The sequence below is a fragment of the Bos mutus genome, chromosome 25 (assembly GCF_027580195.1).
Source record: "Bos mutus isolate GX-2022 chromosome 25, NWIPB_WYAK_1.1, whole genome shotgun sequence".
Classification (NCBI taxonomy): domain Eukaryota; kingdom Metazoa; phylum Chordata; class Mammalia; order Artiodactyla; family Bovidae; genus Bos; species Bos mutus.
The window spans coordinates 14,539,679-14,558,564 of record NC_091641.1 but is presented as its reverse complement, the minus strand read 5'-3'; the positions used below and the strand labels follow the sequence as shown (position 1 = coordinate 14,558,564).

The following is an 18,886-nucleotide window of genomic DNA, read 5'->3' as shown; positions in this document are numbered from 1 at the left end:
GTCAAGGGAACTTTACAGGGGCATGCAGCTATACAATTTGAATGGATTCAATCTCAGCTTCAAGCTCCCTTGAGGACAGCAGGCAGACTCCAAACTGTCCAGCGTGTGTCCAGAGCTTGGGGCCCAGGGGCTGAAGGAATGAGAGGCTGAGCCCAGGAGGGTGAGTCTGAAGCTGGGAGAACACGGCACACTTACTTCGTGACTGGTCCCAGCGAAGGAGGTAGGGTTCTTGGTGCCCCTCAACCAGCTGCTGCAGCTCAGAGACACTGAAGGAAACAACAGTGTACAGTCAGTGGCGGGGGAGAAGACAAAGCAGGCATGACCATCCAGTCACTGCACAGCCACATAACTGTTAACCTGAACTGTCCTGCACCTCTTTCCCATCCGCCCCTCAGCTGTTACCCTCCCCGGCATCAGCTCTTCCTTTCTTCCTGCATCCAACAAACACATCAACAAACATGTCTTCTTTGTCTTACAAGAGTCACTTGAGTAGCCCTACACTCAGGCAAGTAAATATCCACAGAGTAGAACTACTTTATTTGGTGGTTCAGAAAGGCCAATCTGGGATTTCTCTAGTGCTCCTACTACAAGGAGCATGGGTTCAATCCCTGGTCAGGGAACTAAGATCCCACATATTCAAGTTATACACCGCCTGCCCTCAAGCACCCACAGTGACACCACCCCTCACCCCCGCCTACCACCAATGGAAATGAAGAACCCGAGAGGTAGGGCTTGGTCAGGGGAGGCAAGTGATAATCAGAACAAGGAGCACAGGCTTCCCTGGTGGCTCAGTGGTAAAGAATCCGCCTGCCAATGCAGGAGACATGGCTTTGATCCCTGATCCAGAAGAGCCCACATGTCACGGGGCAGCTAAGCCTGTGCGCCACAACTACTGAGCCTGTGCTCTACAACCTGGGAGCAGCAAGCTGAGCCCAAGTACCGCAACTACGATGCCCTCGAACCCTAAAGTCCATCTCTGCAACAAGAGAAGCCACCACAATGAGAAGCCCCCACACTGCAACTAGAGAGTAGCCCCTGCTCTCTGCAACTAGGGAAAAGCCCAGGCAGCAACGACCAAAAGACCCAACCAAAAATAAGTAAATACACTTAAAAAAAAAAAAAAAAAAGGATAGGGAGCACATGGGGGGAAGGGTGACAGCGGTGATGGTTGGGAGATGTTGGGACACTCACCTGGACGTCACGCGGTGTAGGGGGGCCCCCAAGGATAGAGACACAGATGACCAGAAACCTGTGGGAAGCTGGAGTCAGGATGCCCAGGCAGAGGAAGAAGCTAGGAGACATAAGACTTGAGCCCAAGGGGTTGGGTCACCTGTCCACAGTGGTTCCATCTGATTGGCTGATGTGGGGCCAAGTACCTCTCCCCGCTGAAGGAAGTGCCTCAGGACCAGCCAGAGCCGCTGTTCATTCAAGGTCTCTATGACAAGGGCCCGGACCGCTCGGTAGTTGGCGTAGATGTGCAGGGCAGTGAGGAAGAAGAAACAGCCGAGGCTTAAGCTGGGGCAAGAGAGTGAGCTGGTCCGTGGGAGCAGAGGCCCAGCTGGGCGCCTCCTCCCTGCCTTAGATCCCGGCTTACCTGGGGCTATCGGACACCATGGGCAGCATCAAAAGGCTAACCAGGAGCCCTGCCAGGTTTACCAGCGTCTCCTGGAAAATGGCAGAGGGGTTGGGAGCTGGAGGGCTCCCCTCCAGGCTAGACTGAACATCTCTGAGTGCCTTTCACCATAGTCCTCCCTGCCCCAGATGCTCCCTACACCGATATGGGTGCCTAGGAAATTTTTAACATTTTTGATGAGTGAGCCATCCTTTGAGATACCATCTGCTTCTCTGTCCAGCTAGACGCAATGCCCGTGGAACATTTCTTTGTTTTGCAAACATCACTTGTGTAGCCCTACACTCAGGCAAGTAAGTGTCCACAGAGTAGAATGACTTTATTTGGTGGTTTAAAAAGGCCGATCTGGGACTTCCCTGGTCATCCAGTGGTTAGGACTCCATGCTTACACTGCAGGAGCCATGGGTTCAATGCCTGGTCAGGGAACTAAGAATCTACATGCTGCATGGTGTGGCCAACAAAAAAAGAGGCCGATCCCCCCCAACCCTTGGTATGCAATAACAGGCAGACACTTCTGCAAAGAGGTCAACGAACCTAGGAAGAAATGCACAAAATCCCAACTTCCCTGGAGAATCAATGTTATCAGACCCCACTGATGGCCCAAGATGGCCTGACTGAGCCTACCTTAGGGGAAAAGACCCATGGCCACAACCCCCGACGCATCAGGAGGGAGGAAAAGTCTGAACTGGGGTCCCTGACTATGGGGGTCCCTGGGATAGGTGGTCCTGGTGCAGAGGGGTGGGCTGTGGGTGTAAACTGGGGATCAGGGGCCTTGGGAGCTCAGGAACAGAGGGCCCTCCCCAGGGTGGGAACAGTCATCTCCAGCAGCCACACGGAGTGGGCAGCAAAGCAACAGCTTCAGAAAGCAGGGGCCTGGTCCCGGGCTGAGTACCAGTCTTGGGTACCCCAGTGACTTTACCGCCTCTGTGAACTGAGGAAGCCCCGGGGCCCTGGAAAATAGGCCTGGGGGTAGAAGGGGCTAGAGGTTAGAAAGAGAGCAGGCGAGACAGCAAGCACGGGGCTGGGAGACCCTAAAGACTTGGGCCTGGTATACTCACTCCCTAACAACTTTGGAAAAGACAATAGGGAAGAACTCGTTCAACCATTTCTTGAGAGAAGGGACAAGCCCAGGGGGACCCAGGGAGAATCAACCTTTCTGGGTCTTTTTTGCCTCAGCTGTGGAGTGGTGACAATGACACCCTGCGTGAATCCATTGTAAGGATTTCATGAGTTCAGACAAACGAAATACTTGGCACATGGTTTATGCTTAAAAAATATTAAATTGTGTTGGGACTTCCCTGGTGGTCCAGTGGTTAAGACTCTGCTCCCAGTGTAGGGGGCACAGGTTCAATTCCTGGTCAGGGAACTAAGATCCCAAATGCTGCACAGCATGGCAAAAAAAAAAAAAAAAAAGAACCTGGGCTAATATTATTGAAAACAGTTAGTTTTATTTTTTTTTTTAAATGAAGTTCTATTTCACAGAATCATATAAGAGAAGGCCAGAAAGTAGGATTGGAGAGAACAGAAGTTTTTTTTTTTTTTTGGCCATGCCCCCTACCCTCACCCCAGCATGTGGGAGCTGAGTTCCCTGATCAGGGATAGAACCCACGCCCTCTGTACTGGTACGGAGTCTTAACCACTGGACCACCAGGGAAGTCTCGAGAATAAATGTTTCTAAATTGCTTCAATGTCAAAGAAAACCGTGTCACACTTGTTACCTTCCTGGGCCTCACTTTCCACATCTGTAAAATGGAGATAATAATAGTATCTATCTTAGAGGCTTGGTGTGAGTTAAACAATTCACATAAGCACTTAGCACAGGGGCGGGGGGTACAGAGGGATCCCATTCCTTAAGGGTTTGGCCCTAGGAATGTCCCCATCCCCACTCCAGGCTCCTTTGGTCAGGCGAGGGGCTGGGCAGGAAGGGCCTGCTACGTTGCCAGGGGGAAGCCTCAGGCCAGTGACTCTAGGCACCTCACTTTCTAACTTGCCAGGAGCTTTAACATGTAGGGCCTCACGTGGTCAGAACACGTACCTCACAGGGTGAGGCTCTGCTTAAAGAGGACGAGGTCCAGGGCAGGGGTCACTCCTGGCCACAGGGGCAGCGGGCAGGGCCTGGACTTGTTGCCACAGAGTCCGAGCCCTCACAGCAGATGACTTCTCCAAAGACTCACCGACGCCTCCTCCCACCTGTCTCCCAGCGCTCCCCCGGAGCCCTCAGCTGCGTCACTTCCTATTCCCACACTGTGCCCCGCCCCTTGCCTCCGTGCGCCCCGCCCCTTCCCTCCGACTCGGCTGCTCACCTGGCTGCCATCCTTGGCTGACACGTCGGCCATGTTGTTTCTCCGGGCCTGATGCATGGTCAATGCGGCCCGAGTGGCCCCACCAGCCACACCCACGAGGCACTGGGGGGAAAGAGAGAGTAAAAGTCAGAGGGGCTGTGAGCTGCGGCAACACAAGCGTTTCTGGGGGTGAGCAAACAAATGGCTCAAACCAGTTTGAAAAAATAGGCCTCAGGCCACCCCACAGTGAAACCCTGAATGCTGTCCATTCTCACCCCGCATTTCCACTAGGCCCACTTCCCTTGTCTTGTTCCAGGAGAAAACTAAAGGTGTGCCTGCCATGCCACCCTGTGGAGAAGAAACTCACTTTCTTCCCCCAAGGTGGAGACCCGAAGGCCATTCTTAATCCAGAACTTCCCCAGCCTCCAATGTCTGCTTTAGCTGCCTCCTCCCCTGGGGGAGCTCCCAGGCCCAGTCTGGCTTGCAACTTGGCGCTTATGTTCTCCCTGCCTGGAACTAACTCCACTTTCTTCCTGCCCCAGTCGAGGCCTAGCCAAGCCTTCCAGGCCAGTTCAAAACCCACACCAGTGGCCCTGAGCGCCTAGGGCTCTCCCTCTGGGATGGGAGAGCTCATCGACTAGGACTACTTAAGGCTTTCACTCATTTGTCACATCTCTTAGATGTCAGATACACATTTCGGTGCTGTGGTAGACTTCAGATACAACTGCTGCCCTCCTGAAACTTAGAAATCATCAGATAGTAAACAAATAAACCAGTGATGACATGGTCAGCATTTGTTCAAAGGTAAGAGGAATGAGGTATGAAAGGAGGCTGCGGTGATGGGTGGGGATCTGATCACACAGAACCACAAAAGCCTCATTAAGGTCTTTATACCAAGAGCAACAGGCAGGGTGTTGACCTGATTTGATTTCCACTCTAATAAGGACTATGGGGTTGCTCTGAGGACTGAAAAGAGGTGATAACAGATTCAGGGAGATGACCTCGGAAAATTACTGTGCTTTTTTTTAAGCAACAAGGACCCACCAGGTGACATGGGGATGCAGTCATAAAAGGACTGGAGAGATTTAAGAGGGGAAAATACAGTCTTGAATGGAGGCTTAGGTGAGGGTGACAGGTGACAGGGGGAAGAGGCGAAGGCATGGATGATAGCCAGGCTTCTGGTTGTTGCATCTGGGGGATGGAGGTGCTGGTCACTGGAGACTAGAACTCTGGAGAGGGGTGGGAAGGGCGGAGGGGGAAGCTCACAGCCGTGTTGGAGTCCCTTCTTTAACAGATGAAGAGACTGAGGCCCTCAGAGCAGAGCTCAATGCAGTATTTCGGCAGAGGTCACAATCTTTTTTTCCTCTGAAGTTTCCTGTCCTCGAGGGGGCAGGGTGCTCACAGCATTCAGTCCTGGGCCAGTGAGCTCAGCAGCCTCCACCTTGAAGAGCTGTCGGCTCCTAAATGTCAGTCATGCCACGTGGAATAACACACATGATTTTGAAGGGATGGTTGGGCCTTTGTGATAGGTCTTAGGTCTGTTTTTTTTTTTTTTTGCCACACCACAAGGCATGTAGAACTTCCCTAACCAGGGATCGAACACCAACCCTCCTGTGGTGGAAGTGTGGTATCTTAACCACTGGATTGCCAGGGAGATCAATTACATGTCTTCCTGACTCTTTACTCTGTGCCTGGTACTTAACTCTGTGGGGAAGACAGGCTGGGCCTCAGGTTCCGTCTTCAGATGAGGCCAACCTGAAGGAACCACCAGGGTGAGCAGCCTGGCAGAGAGGAGGAGCCCAGATTCACCCCACTTGCCCCTCCAGCCCCGCTGTCTGGTCTGCACTCTGTCTTGCCACTGACTTTGACCTGCAATGCTCTTTCTGCCCACAACGCCCACCCTGCAGCTCACACTCATTCTTCAGGGCCCACTCTCAGGGAAGACCTTCCTACATCCCCCGAGCAGGCCAGAGTCCCTGCTGAACCCTCCTGCAGCCCCTATACTTCTCATCTGGAATACCTATAGCTATCATTCAATAAATATTTAATTACGTGTAGCTTTCTTTCAAAGATGGGAGGGCCTGTGTTCTGTGCCAAACATGCAGCAGACACTCTAAATATTTTATGGAAAGAATGAAAGGTGGCCAGAGGGCTGGTCCCACGGTGTTGACAATGGATCACCTGTTCTATCTCTTGCTCAGAGGTCCTTCACCCACCCCCGGCTCCAGACACCACCTTAGACCATCTCAGACTCTAGAGGGCGTCTGGCTGGAGAGGAGGATCAGAATACACCACAGGGTCTGAGAAGAAACATCTGAACTTTTTCACTCTTTTAGAAGTGCCTTGAACACAGGGCCCAGGCTGGGCTGCCCTTGGGGCTCCAAGTGAGCCCCCACAAAGCACCAGCAGGGCAGGAATCTTGGGTATAGGGGTGCCCCAAGATGGGTACCTTGGCCAGGTTGCTGATGCAGACAGTTATGGTGAAACAGAAGGGCAAGATGGGAGCCATTATCTCGAGGAACATGGCGATGTCGTTGAGGATGTCAGCAAAAAGCCTGGGGAAGGGATATGGGGTCAGAGGTCAGAGACCTTCATGCTAGAAGACTCCCCTCTCCTCAGTTCCAGCCCCTTCTCACCTCCACTGCTTGGCATTACAGTCCATTTTGCTCCTGTGGGGGAGAAGACATTGGTCAACAATTTGGATTTAAGGGGAAAACACATCCTGTGGGCAGTGCGGGCCATCCTCAGGACTTGGGAAGGTCCAAAGGGCTGAGAAGAAGAAACCACAGCCCAGCCAGACTTCTGTCCCCACACTGTCACTGCTGCCTGAAATGCCACCATCAGCAGAAAGGACCTTCAGGGGTCACTCACATTCAGTGGTCACCACATTTCCCCCTTACTAACCCATGAGGCACCGAAGGAAAAAACTGATTGTCCCATTATCCCCTGACCCTCCTGGGAGAGAGGCCATCCCTGGGTTCCTCTGCCATCTGCCCTCCTCTCTTCCTCCTGCTTCAGAGGGTACCCAGCAAGAAACCCACATATTCTGTAAGCACTACATTTAGCGTAAACGCTACCCTGCGTGTTACAGACAACCAGCCTGGAGAGAGATAGGACTTCCCTCAGATCACGTGGAGAATGGGGGTAGAATGGCCAAGAGAAAGCCAGGCTCTGACACCCAGCCTAGAACATCTCTATTTCGTGACACCATGGACAGTTCCCTCCTCTGCAGGTGGAGTGACTCCTGGACCCTTGTACAAACCCCCAGGGACCCCTTCTCCAAGATCCCAGTGGCAGGAGACATTATAGCCCTTGGGCGAGCTCAGACTTTACAGCATTAACACTGACCCTGAATTTGAAATCTAGACAGAAAGAGAGCATTCCTGGGTAAGGCATGGGGTGCACATGGAGAACTCCTGAGGGAACTAATACATGACAAAGGCAGGACTAGAACACGGGGGCTCCAATGCCTCAGAAAGAGTATAGGCTTTAGGTTCAAATCCCATCTCACCAGTTACAAGCTCTGTGACCTGGTGTATTTTACATCTGGACAAGGTACACATTCGATCCTACTCTACACAGTTATTAGAAGGATTAGAGAGGATACACAGAGAGCTGGTGAGGCCCAGTTTGGGTTGGTAATCGTGGCTGGCGTTTGCTGAGCACTGATTACGTGCTAAGCATTTTAGATACATTAGCTCACTGCACCTCACAACCATGATTGATGGCAGATATTAAATCATTCCTGAGGTCCTTCCAGTACTGACCAGAAGAGGAAGCAGGCAGCAAAGGCCCTCAGTCCCTTCTGGATAGATGGTGACATGTATCCCATGTAGGACAGGGATTCCGATGACCTCCCCAAGCCCACTCTCTACAATTCAACCACGTATCTAAGCCACCACACTGCAGGAGGGTCATTCCTTTTGAGCTGAGCACTGTCCCACCCAGGCATCTCATTTAACAAACCAGCAAAGGATGCTCAGAGCATCCTGGCTCCCTCTGTTTTTCCCATGATGGGCAGCAGAGGGGCCAATCAGTGCTCTTAAAGGCAGATCTCATCCCGGCAGAGGCTCTGTGGCTTCACTGCTTGGTGACCCCAGGAAGGCACCTGTACTGGGTACTCATTGAAGACTCCTTAGCTCTGATGTACCTGATAAATTTCCCCTCCCTTGGAGATGGGTAGGAAAGAGGCGGAACTGAAAACACAGCCAGGGCTGAGACAGACATGACTCTGCGCATCAGGAAGAAAAACTCACCCCATCCACCAGGCAAAGACGATGCGGCCCAGCATGCCAGTTGAATCTGGGGAAAGAAGCATTGGTAAGGAACAAGCAAGAGCCTTGGGTGCTGTGGGGCCTGGCACCAAGATGGCTTTCCATCTTGGGTCACTGCCTTTGGGAGCTTAGTCCAGTTTAATAAGTTCTAGCTGCATGATGGGGTCAGAAGTGCCTAGACTTAGTAGTCCTCAGCACGTACCCCAGAGAACTAGGTACCCACACACATCAAGAGACATGGACCAGAAGGATTCTTTGCAGCACTTTATAATAGCAAAAAACTATTAGGTTGGACACCAAATGCTCACCAACAGGAGAACGCATAAATGAATTCTGGCTCATTTACTCAGGGGCATATTAGACAGCTATGAAAATCCAACTACTCACATCAGCATGGATGGATCCTAGTATCATCATCCTACATGAAAAAGTAAGTCACGAAGACTACATACAGCACAATATGCTGTTTGTAAAAGAAAAAAATCCCTGATACTTTCATAAAAGAAAAGACCCTGATGCTGGGAAAGATTGAAGACAGGAGTAGAAGGGGGCAACAGAGGAAGAGATGGTTGGATGGCATGACTGACTCAATGGGCACGAGTCTGAGCAAACTCTGGGAGATGGTGAAGGACAGGGAGGCCTGGCGTGCTGCAGTCTACGGGATGGCAAAGATTCAAACACAACTTAGTGACTGAATAAATGCTCTTCATAAAGCTTGAAGACAGCTGGAACTATAGTGTTGAGGTATATATTGATATGGTAAAACTATTTTTTTTTATAAAAGCAGGCAATGCTCTGGAAAGTTCAGAGGTTATGTTGATATTCTAGCTATTACATTGGGCAGTGGGTTCACAGACGGTCATTAGAGTATAAATAAATGAAAAGGATTTGAACTGCAGGTTAGTGACAAGAGAGCTGGGAGTATATGCTTCCTCAGGCTGGGGTAAGTCAGAGAAATTTCTGGAATCCACTAGACTTTCATTTGCACAAGGGCTTATTGGCTCCCCACTGTGTGCCAGGCACTACGTGAGGGTCTGGCTGGGAGGTGTATGTGTGGCGGGGTATAGCGGACTACAGTGAACCAGAGTCATGGTTCCAGGCTCAAAAGCAGACAGCAGCCATGATGAAGGACACACACCTGAGAAGGGGACTACTGTTGGAGGCCATCTGCAAAGCCCTCATCAGCTGTGGAGGCTGGCACTAGGGTACAATACTGACACACAGCCTCGCTGTCTTTCAAAGTCTACACTGTACACCACTCTAGGAAACTTAATTCCCACCTGGTCCTCTTTGCCTCACTTACAATTGGCTGAGCTGCAAGATCTAAAAACTTCTGAATCCTAGTAAGGGATCAGCTGTCCACAAATTGTACTTGGCTCCCTCTGAAAACTCTAACTGGCAAAAGGGTGTGGCGGTTAAGAGTGGGACACAGGGGCTTCCCTGGTGGCTCAGTGGCAAAGAAACCACCTCCCAGTGCAGGAGACATAGGTTTGATCCCTGGTCTGGAAAGATCCCATTACTGAGCCTGGGTGCCTAGGGTCCATGCTCTGCAACAAGAGAAGTCCGTGCACCAGAACTAGAGAGTAGCCCCCGCTTGCTGCAACTAGAGAAAACTCTGCCAACAGCGAAGACCTAGCACAGCCAAAAATAAATGATTTTTAAAAAAACAGCCGCTAAAAAAAAAAGTAGGAGGGGACATATGTATACCTATGGCTGACTCATGTTGATATTCAACAGAAGACAACAAAATTCCATAAAACAATTATCCTTCAATTTTTTAAAAATGTAGGACACAGAAGTCAGTCAGTGTGGGTCCAAATCTTGGCCCTGTGACCGTAGGCAAATTGCTAAACGTCTCTGTGCCCCAGCTTCCCCCTCTGGAAAAGGAATTCATAACAGCATCTACCCAGTATGGCTGTTGCAGAGATTAAGCTATGTATTACATGTCAGTGTGCAAAATGCCTGGCACACAGCAGGCTGTCAAAATACTGGCTGCTCGTAGAATTAATATCACTAGTTATAACAGTTAACATCATGTTCCATAAAGAGACCTGTAACTAAAAATGACCGTATCAAAAAATTCCAAGGGAGTTTTTTATGTAAAGCTCTGCATGCAAATTTCTCATGTTTGATTGAAACAAGTATGTAACATCCTTTCTAATGAATGGGGCTTCTTTTAATGTCAACAGGCTTTATAGTAAGTGGCTATTTTTTCATCTTAAAATGGTCTTGTTTTTTTCTTAATAACCTGCCTGAGCTGAAGACATATATAAATATGTTGGTGATTAGACTAGAGTGCTTAGAAATGACATGAAACTACTGACCCCAGCACCCACTGCATTCCAAAAAAGCCACAGGAGTGCAATAGAAAAGATCCAAATTAAACAGTGTGGAGGTATGAAAATGTACCCTACAACTAAAACTGCTGGGTTCCAATCCAAGCCCCACCTCTTACTGGCTGTGACCCTGGGCAAGTTACTGTTCTATGTCTCAGTTTCCCCATCTACAAATTGGACACAAGGACAACACCCATCTCAGAGCTATTGTGAATGCTGAATCAATACATTTAAAGACTGGTATACTGAGACTTCCCTGGTGGTCCAGCAGTTAAGATTCTGCCTTCAAATGCAGGGGACACAAATTTGATTCCTGGTCAGGGAACTGCTATCCCACATATCGAAGCCTGTGAGCGGCAACTACTGAGCCCTCAAGCTCTGGAGCCTGTGCTCAGCAACTAGAGAAAGCCTTCACGCTCAATGAAGAGCCAGCACAGCCAAAATTAAAAAAAAAAAAAAAAAAGACTGGTACATAATGAGTACTATGCAGGAACTATTATTAACATTATTAACAGAAGAGACAACTCAAACAAGAGCCCCAGATCACTACCAACTTTCCACTGACATGTACTCTCAGATAATGAGCTTCTTTCCAGAGGTGACTCACATTTGGACAGTTTGGTTAATGCTAAGGGTACAAGCAGGAGCCTCCAGATTCTTCAAAAGATCCAGGGAGGCTCACCAGAGCTGTGGCCAGGCTGACGCTAGGAGCAATGCGCCTTGGGTCTGATTGAAATCCCCACTGGGAACAACAGTGAAAGACAAAGGATGGAAGAGACAACCAAGGGCCCTCCTGATGGAAAACAGTTCCCCCCTTCTTTTCTGCTTCACTCTCTAGAGGGCATGGCACCAAACTGTACCTCTGTGCACTCCCCACCCCCGCTAATGGTTTTTCAAAAAGCAGTATACATTCAACAGATGGTTACTATAGTTATTATTTATAGATCATCTACTTTCCCAGAGGATCCAAAACACCTTTCATTCTTACCCAAACTTCCTCTCTGCCACTCAGGACCTATTACAAAATTGTTTTTTCCTAGAATTAACTAATTTCCCACACCCCAGGCAGTTGGCAGTTTTATTCAATAATTGAACTTGTAGGCAGTCCTCCACAGATGAGGAGTAAAGGGAAGGGGAACGTTTTGCTTAGGGATCTGGGCTCCAGATGATTAAGGGACACTGAACAGCATGTATGGGGAACAAAGTGCAGCTTCAAGGCTGGTGGGCGGGATAAGGGTATTCCTGCCCTGTGTTATTCATCAGTTGTCAATAAAGACAACACAAATGTTTTACTCAGTTGAATTTTGCTTTTTAACGGTACAAGGCACTCTTCGAGGAACCTTGGCTCCTGGATTTAATCAGACAGGAATGCATAAACATACTCATCACAGCTCAGAGTTAGACGTCAAAACACTGGGAGAAGGGAAAAGGAGGGGTTGGGCTTCCCCGTCGAAGGAAAAAGAGGACAGAGATGATGGCAGGGCTGAGACGAGCGATGGGTGAGGCTTCAGGGGCCCAGCTCACCTTTCACGAGCCAGGTGGCTGTGGCAGCTGAAACAGAGGCTTTTGCGTCCCCTACCCCTATGCCCAGCAAGACTGCGTGGGTGGCCAGGGAGCCCGAGAGGCTGGAAGCAAAGGCCTGGAGAAGAAAATAAGTGGGGTGAGGACTAAACGTAGGTTCATGGAGGTCTGAGATCTATCATCAGCCCCACATCACCGGGGTGTGTGGCCTGGGACGTGTCACAGCTCGTCTCTGGGTCTCAGTGTCCAGTCTGTAAGTGGGAAGGGACAGGTGGCGCTCTGTCTCCCCTGCCCCGGCTACGTGTCTCTCCCTTTCCCGGTCGGCCAGGCTGACCTGCACGGAATCCCACAGCTGGTAGGGCAGGTAGTCCGGGCTGACGCTATCGGGGAAGCCCTGAGGCAGGAACACGGCCAACAGCCGGGAGAAAGGTGGGGAGGCAGTCCCGGGAGCCACCCCTCCGCCCCCATCTCGTCCTCCGGGTTTCGCTGTGAAGGCTCCGGGGAACCCCCACCAGCGGCGCCCCCAGGCCTCCCACTGCAGGCTCCCGTCGAGGGCGGCACGGCACCCCCGGGCCGCCCCGGAGCCGAACTGCTCGGAGCACAACACATCAGCCATCCCGAGACCCTCCCTCAGCCCTGCTCGAAGGGAAACGTGGCCACAGGGCACTTCCGGCTCCACTACGGCGGCTGCAGAGGGACAATCTTCCTCCGCGAAAAGGGCCTCCTGCTTCTGTGTCTGATTTCAACCAGCGACATGGTTCCTTTCCAGGCTCCCGGCCCTGCCTCGACCTCCCGGGGCTGGTCGTTCCTCGTCCTGGTTCTTTGTAGCATCTTGTCTGGGGCCGCGGGAGCCCTTTGACTCGCCAGACGCTGAAGGTACTGGCTTTCCTGTGACCCGCGACTTCCGGTTATGGGGACAAGGGAAGAGGGCGTGTCCCTAGGGAATTGCGTTTTGACCCAGTGCAGCCACAGAATTTTTAGCTGTGTGGCCTTGGGCAAGTCAGTGTCCCCTCTGGGCCTCAGGTGCCTTCTCTGCTGTGAGGCCAGAGACTATATTTTACTCCTGTTCCTAGTACCCAACACGTACTTGCCTGAACGATATTTATGAATCAGTGAATGCATGCGTGTTGAGAACTTGAACCAAATGATCGCTGAGGCCCCGTTAAGCTTCCCTTTTGGTTGGTTTGTGGGTTTTTTGTTTGTTTGTTTTCCTTCTGGTGTCTCTGACCCTCCACTGAAAATTTTTTGCCCTTCAGCCTTCCAAATAAATGAATAAAATAAAATATGAACTTCTTGTCATGACCCACAGAGCTCTGTAGATTAGGCCCTGCTCCATTGCTCAGACTTTACTGATTCATCCTCTCACTGCCTCCAGTAGAACATAAACTCCCAGGGGAGAAGAACTTTGTCTTTGGCACTGAACTTTGTCTTTGTCCCAGGGCCTGACACAGATCAGGCGCCAACTACCTTTTTGTGAAATGAATGAATTTATTTTCTCAGTAGCCCTTGTAGGTATTCTCATTTGAACAAGGAAACTGGAGTTTGCATACCCAAACTGGAGTTTTATGGGACTTCATCAAACGGATGAAGACAAAGCTGAAAAGCCTCAAGTGTTCACCTACTCATTCAACAGTTATTTAGTAAGAACTTGCTACTCTTCTGGGCTCTGAGGCAAGAGTCCAACTGGAGGCTAATGGTTTAAGAACTACATCATCTTTTTTTCTTTTTTGGCTGGCCCTGTGGCTTATGGGATCTTAGTTCCCTAACCAGGGATGGAACCCAGGCTGTTTGCAGTGAAAGTGCAGAGTCCTAACCACTGGACCGTGAAGGAATTCCCTATTTTGTATTCTTTTTAAGTATTATAAAAATAATGGAAGGATACATTCTTATTGTAAAATAATTCAAATGATAATGTAGATGGAGAAGGTCAAATTCTCCCTTGACATTTATCCCTCTTTCCATTTTCAACAGATACCAGTCAATGCCCAGAGGTAAACACTGTTTGCCATTTGAGAGAGAGAGAGAAATATAGTTTAATGTTTAATGCCCACTGCCATACTTTCAGCCTGAGGTAGCCTGCTCTAACTGTAGTTCATTGAACATCTTTGATACCTTTTCGTATCAGCACATGTGTATCTATCTCATTATTTTAATAGTTGGAAGTCATGCCTTGGTATGAATGTGCCAGTTTCTGTAAAGATTCCCCATAATTACTTTACAATGTTGTGTTAGTTTCTGCTGTGCACAGCGTGAATCAGCTATAGGTATATGTATATCCCCTCCCTCTGAGTCTCCCTCCCACCCCATCCCACTCCTCTAGGTCATCAGAGAGCATTCAGCTGGGCACCCTGTGCTATACTGCAGCTTCCCGCTAGCTATCTGTTTTACAAATGGTAGTGTGTATATGTCAATGATACTCTTTCAATTCATCTCACTCTCCCCTCCCTGCCCTATGTATTTTTAAATTTGAACAAGTATTGTTAAATTATCCCTCTAAAAAATCATACTGGAGCTTCCCTGGTGGCTCAGTGGTAAAGAATCTGCTGCCAATGCGGGAGACATTTTGATCCCTGATTCAGGAAGATCCCACATGTCTTGGAGCTACTAAGCCCATGTGCCTAAACAAAAAGAAAAAGAAAAAAACCTTACCAACTTACACTCCTACTAACGGTGTATGAGAATGCTCATCATAGTGAAGATATGTATTTCTATCTAAAAAAGTTCCCCTTGGCACATTTGCATTTTAAGCTCCACTCTTGTATTCTGGCCACAGATAACCACTGACAATGCTTTCTGCCACTATAGATTACTTTTGCTTATTCTAGAATTTCGTAGAAATGGAATTCCACTGTATATGTCTTCTATGCTTGGCTTCTTTTGCCCAGCCTAATGATTTTGAGATTCATCCATGTTGTCATGAGTACAGCATGTTTCTTTTTATTGCTGAGTCGTCTGTTGATTAGTCTGTTTCTTTTTCTTGCTGAGTAGTATTCCATTGTATGAATATGCCACAATTTGTATATGTACTCACTGGTTATTAGATATTTTGGGTTGTCTCCAGTTTTGAGTTATTGTGATAAAGCTGCTATGAACATTTGCACTTGCATGCAAGTACTTTTGTAGACTTGTATGGTCATTTCTTATTAACTCCATTTGGAGTGGGATTGCTGGGTTATGTGGTCAATGTATGCTGAACTTTATAAGACAGTGCCAAATTATCTTTCAGACTTTTCATTTTACACACCCACTTGCAATGTATGAGAATTCTAGTTCTCTCAGATCCTTACCAACACTTAATCAGTCTTTTAAACTTTTAGTCCTTGTAGTTGGTATGTAGTGGTATCACATTGTAGCTTTCATTTGCATTTCCCTGGTGAGTAATAGTGTTGAATATCTCTTTATGTGCTTATTGGCTATTTGCATATCTTCTTTGTGAAGTGCCTGTTCCAATCTTTTGGCCATTTAGAAAGCTGCATTATCTTATTATTGAACTATCAGAGTTAATTTTAAATTCTGTATACATGTTCTTTGTCAGGTTGCATTGCGATTATTCCTCTCTGTGGCAACAAATCCTTTCTACCCTAAATAAATAAAAACACGTTCACACAAAAACCTGTACACAAATATTTATAGCTATTCTATTGATGCTCACCAATAATTGCAAACAATACAAATATCCTCCAGTGGGTCAATGAATAAACAAGATCTAGTACATCCTTGTCGGAGAAGGCGATGGCACCCCACTCCAGTACTCTTGCCTGGAAAATCCCATGGACGGAGGAGCCTGGTGGACTGCAGTCCATGGGGTCGCGAAGAGTCGGAGATGACTGAGCGACTTCACTTTCATTTTTCACTTCCATGTATTGGAGAAGGAAATGGCAACCCACTCCGGTGTTCTTGCCTGGTGAATCCCAGGGACAAGGGAGCCTGGTGGGCTGCCGTCTATGGGGTCGCACAGAGTCAGACACGACTGAAGCGACTTAGCAGCAGCAGTGCATCCTTGCAGTACACACTTAGCAATGGAATGGAACAACTCATTCACTGTTACTCGCAAACACTTGGATGGAGCTTGAGGGCATTATTCTGAGTGAAAGAAGACAGTCTCAAAGGTTATATGCTGTATGATTCCATCATAGTGTGTGTTAGTCGCTCAGTCATGTCCAGCTCTGCAGCCCTATGGACTGTAGCCCGCCAGGCTCCTCTGTCCATGGGGATTCTCCAGGCAAGACTCCTGGAGTGGGTAGCCATTCCCTTCTCCAGTGGATCTTCCCAACCCAGGGATCGAACCCGGGTATCCTGCATTGACGTCCTCAAAAACACTGAACTGTAGTGATGACAAACAGATCAATGGTTGGCAGCATTTAGGGATAAGAGGGGACTACCACATAGCTCAGTCAGTACAGAATCTGCCTGCAGTGCAGGAGACCTGGGTTTGATGCCTGGGTTGGGCAGATCCCCTGGAGAAGGAAATGGCAACCACTCCAGTATTCTTGCCTGAAAAATCCCATGGACAGAGGAGCCTGGTGGGTTACAGTCCATGGGGTTGCAAGAGTCGGACACAACCTAGCGACTAAACCACCAGGGGTCAGAGTGGGGAGCACAAAGGAATTTGGGGGGTGATGGAAATGTTCTGTGTCCTGATTGTGGTAGTAGTTACATGAATCTACATATTGAAATCCATACATTGTATACCAAAAGGAAGTTAATTTTGCTGTATGTTAATTAAGATAATGGAATAAACAAAAAGCATATCAACAAACTGAGTGTACAGGTGCCTGTGAACACTGGTTTTTGTTTTTAAGATTTTTTTATGTGGACCATTTTAAAAATCTCTATTGAATTTGTTATTGTTTTTGAATTGCTTTTGTTTTCATTTTTTGGCCTCCAGACATATGGGATGTTAGCTCCCCAACCAAAGATTGAACCAGGGATGAAGTCCACAACCCCTGCACTGGAAGGCAAAGTCTTAACCACTGGACCACCAGGGAAGTCCCTGAACATTGGTTTTTGAATGGAGAAAGATGTGACAGAAAATACGTATCTCTTTACTGTTGGCTACTTTGTTGGGGGAAGGAGCAAAAATGATCCGTTTTTTCAGTGTGTATTTTTATAATGTTTCATTTATTTCAAATAGTATATGGTGATTTAGAAATTTGAAAAAAATCTATTAAAATGGAAAACATTAGGAAAATATTTTTAAAGATGAAAAAGGGTATTTTTGCTTTGTCAAGTACCTGATGATAAGAAATGTGTGTCCATTCCAGTGGAATTCAGCCTGGTAGCATCCAGTCCTCCCATCTTACAAATGGCTCATCTGCAAAATTATGACTATTATTGGAACTGGCCTAATGGAAGCTTTTATAAGAATACATACTTTGTGAGGTTGTTTTTTTTTTTTTTTTTTAATGCCATGCTGTGTGGCTTGCAGGATCTCAGTTCCTTGACAAGGGATTGAATCTAGGCCACAGCACTGAAAGCCCTGAATCCTAACCACTAGGCCTCCAGGGAACTCCCAAGAATAAATACCTTAATACTTGCTTGAAACAATGCCTCACACAAATCATCACTGTAATGTTAGCTGCTATGAATATATCATCTATGAATTGGAAGAATAATTGCCATCAGTTGTAGGGGGATGATTTTTAAAGTTCTTGTCTTGCAATGGGGGATCAGTCACTGTTAATTTTGTTAGCCTTTGGAACCTGGCTTCTGGGATGTGGCAGGGAGGGCAAGGCTGTCCCTGATGTGGTTTTCTGGGTGTCCCCACTTATCTGTTCTCTTGGCTTTGCTATCTTCCTAATTTCAGGGGAACCTCTCCCTCCTTCCCCTCCCCTGGTTAACATATCACCCTCCCTCAGGACCGAAATGCAGGGCGTTTCCCTCTTTGGCTGACCCTGGACCCCTTGTCTACATCTAGCTTGGCACAGAGGGAAAGCCAGAGCCTGAAAAGTGTGGCTGAGACCTACACAGCACCGTTGGACTTGAAGGTGAGCCAGCCGGGGAGAAATGTGATCTCAGGGCAGTTCAGGGTCAGAAAGGTGGTGCAGGGCAAGTGACCTTGCAGGGCACCAGGGATCCTCGGGTGGGAGTGAGGAGATTGGGAGAAAAGGATATTTAAATTTCATCTCTTTCTCTAACCATGCAGATGGCCCTTATTCAGACCAATAAGGATCTCATTTCCAAAGGAATAAAGGAATTCAACATCCTGCTAAATCAGCAGGTAAGCCTGGTGCTCTGGTTCAGAGGACAGGCCTAAAGTGTTGGGAGGTGGGCAAGGACAGAAAAAGGAGAATAACTTGGAGCAGGGAGGGTAATGGACTTGATGGAAACCATGAGAGACAGGGAATACAAATCAGAGCAAAAAGGAGGTCAGAGTTCGTAGTTATTCCTGAATCACATGTCTGAGCCGGGTCTCCTTTGCCAAATTCTGATCGCCCCCCACCCCTACCCCCTACCCCACCCTACGTCCCCTCCAGGTCTTCAGTGATCCTGCCATCTCTGAAGAAGCCATGGTGACTGTGGTGAATGACTGGGTGAGCTTTTACATCAACTATTACAAGAAGCAGCTGTCGGGAGAGCAAGACGAGCAGGACAAGGCTCTGCAGGAGTTTCGGCAAGAGCTCAATACCCTGTCTGCCTCTTTCCTGGACAAATATAGGAACTTCCTAAAGTCCTCGTGAGCAGCCCCTCATACGCTGCCTTTCTCCTAGCCCAGAGACCCAGGCTGCAAGTCTAAGAAACCCTCAAACGCTGCCTCTGTGTTCTAGTCCTCCGGCTCCGCTCCTTCATGGTGTTGCTGCACCCTGACACCTCAATAAAGACCAGTTCTGGTTGTGGTGATCT

At 48.4% G+C, this 18,886-nt stretch overlaps 2 protein-coding genes across 5 annotated transcripts in view; one reads left to right on the top strand and one right to left on the bottom strand.

The window, feature by feature from the left end:
* RUSF1 (RUS family member 1) overlaps positions 1 to 12,825 on the bottom strand; it is a 15,546-nt gene extending 2,721 nt beyond the window's left edge. Inside the window, exons 1-10 of the mRNA XM_005886993.3 lie at positions 12,378 to 12,825; positions 12,047 to 12,161; positions 8,169 to 8,214; positions 6,549 to 6,581; positions 6,362 to 6,467; positions 3,934 to 4,035; positions 1,595 to 1,665; positions 1,331 to 1,515; positions 1,192 to 1,249; positions 196 to 266 (exon numbers count right to left, since the gene is read on the bottom strand). Of these exons, the coding sequence (XP_005887055.2) occupies positions 196 to 266; positions 1,192 to 1,249; positions 1,331 to 1,515; positions 1,595 to 1,665; positions 3,934 to 4,035; positions 6,362 to 6,467; positions 6,549 to 6,581; positions 8,169 to 8,214; positions 12,047 to 12,161; positions 12,378 to 12,659 (1,069 nt within the window). The 5' untranslated portion in view covers positions 12,660 to 12,825. The remainder of the gene's footprint in view (positions 1 to 195; positions 267 to 1,191; positions 1,250 to 1,330; positions 1,516 to 1,594; positions 1,666 to 3,933; positions 4,036 to 6,361; positions 6,468 to 6,548; positions 6,582 to 8,168; positions 8,215 to 12,046; positions 12,162 to 12,377) is intronic.
* On the top strand, positions 12,780 to 18,886 carry AHSP (alpha hemoglobin stabilizing protein). Of its 4 annotated transcripts, XM_070362943.1 has the most exons (6): positions 12,801 to 12,919; positions 13,544 to 13,683; positions 16,932 to 17,140; positions 17,961 to 18,030; positions 18,189 to 18,263; positions 18,520 to 18,886. In XM_070362943.1, the coding sequence occupies exons 3-6, from the start codon at positions 17,055 to 17,057 to the stop codon at positions 18,721 to 18,723; spliced, it is 435 nt and encodes a 144-aa protein (XP_070219044.1). In that variant the 5' UTR covers positions 12,801 to 12,919; positions 13,544 to 13,683; positions 16,932 to 17,054; the 3' UTR covers positions 18,724 to 18,886. The 4 variants fall into 4 exon arrangements, with proteins under 4 accessions (XP_070219043.1, XP_070219046.1, XP_070219047.1 ...); XM_070362942.1 differs by lacking the exon at positions 13,544 to 13,683 and having other exon boundaries at positions 12,780 to 12,919; XM_070362945.1 differs by lacking the exon at positions 13,544 to 13,683 and having other exon boundaries at positions 12,780 to 12,919; positions 17,902 to 18,030.

What these genes read in the sequence shown, in the direction of transcription:
- AHSP (XM_070362942.1), top strand. Translation starts at nt 17,055, where the DNA reads ATGGAGAAAGATGTGACAGAAAATACGTATCTCTTTACTGTTGGCTAC. An exon ending in AAAAATGATCCGTTTTTTCA is followed by an intron (nt 17,141 to 17,960) that starts GTGTGTATTTTT and finishes GTCTACATCTAG; the next exon opens with CTTGGCACAGAGGGAAAGCC. An exon ending in CAGCACCGTTGGACTTGAAG is followed by an intron (nt 18,031 to 18,188) that starts GTGAGCCAGCCG and finishes CTAACCATGCAG; the next exon opens with ATGGCCCTTATTCAGACCAA.